Source organism: Fulmarus glacialis, unplaced genomic scaffold (assembly GCF_000690835.1).
Source record: "Fulmarus glacialis isolate BGI_N327 unplaced genomic scaffold, ASM69083v1 scaffold18384, whole genome shotgun sequence".
NCBI lineage: Eukaryota > Metazoa > Chordata > Aves > Procellariiformes > Procellariidae > Fulmarus > Fulmarus glacialis.
Window position 1 is genome coordinate 1,709 of NW_009208891.1, and position 379 is coordinate 2,087.

Here is a 379-nt window from a genome sequence, read left to right on the forward strand (position 1 = left end):
TACCTCTCCTTCTCTGCCATGATCAGCTTGGTCAGGTAGGAGTGCAGCTCGTTCTCCTGGTTGATCCGCTTCTCCTCGATGCTGTTCCAGCGTTTCTTCTTAGCGATGCGCAGCGCGCTGGGGATGTCATCCCCGAAATTCAGCCGCTGCTCCTTGGCGAGGTTGTAGGCTGGGAAGGGAAAGGGCATCTCGGAGCTGGCACCGGCTTCCCTCTCGCTGTCCCTGACCCTTTCCTGGCGGATGGGCAGGGGGAGAAACACCGGCACCTGCAGGTTGGCGATGGCCTCGTCGTAATTCTCCATCTCCATCTGGCACTGGCCCAGGAAGAAGTGAGCCTTCACCGACTGGCCGTCCAGCTCCAGGGCTCGCTTGCAGTCCG

General features: G+C 60.7%; 1 protein-coding gene across 1 annotated transcript in view; it reads right to left on the reverse strand.

Moving 5' to 3' along the window:
* STUB1 (STIP1 homology and U-box containing protein 1, E3 ubiquitin protein ligase) overlaps nt 1-374 on the reverse strand; it is a gene marked incomplete at both ends in the record, with an annotated part of 1,718 nt that extends 1,344 nt beyond the window's left edge. Inside the window, 2 exons of the mRNA XM_009576676.1 lie at nt 4-188; nt 267-374. Of these exons, the coding sequence (XP_009574971.1) occupies nt 4-188; nt 267-374 (293 nt within the window). The remainder of the gene's footprint in view (nt 1-3; nt 189-266) is intronic.
* Between the last annotated feature and the right edge of the window lie 5 nt (nt 375-379).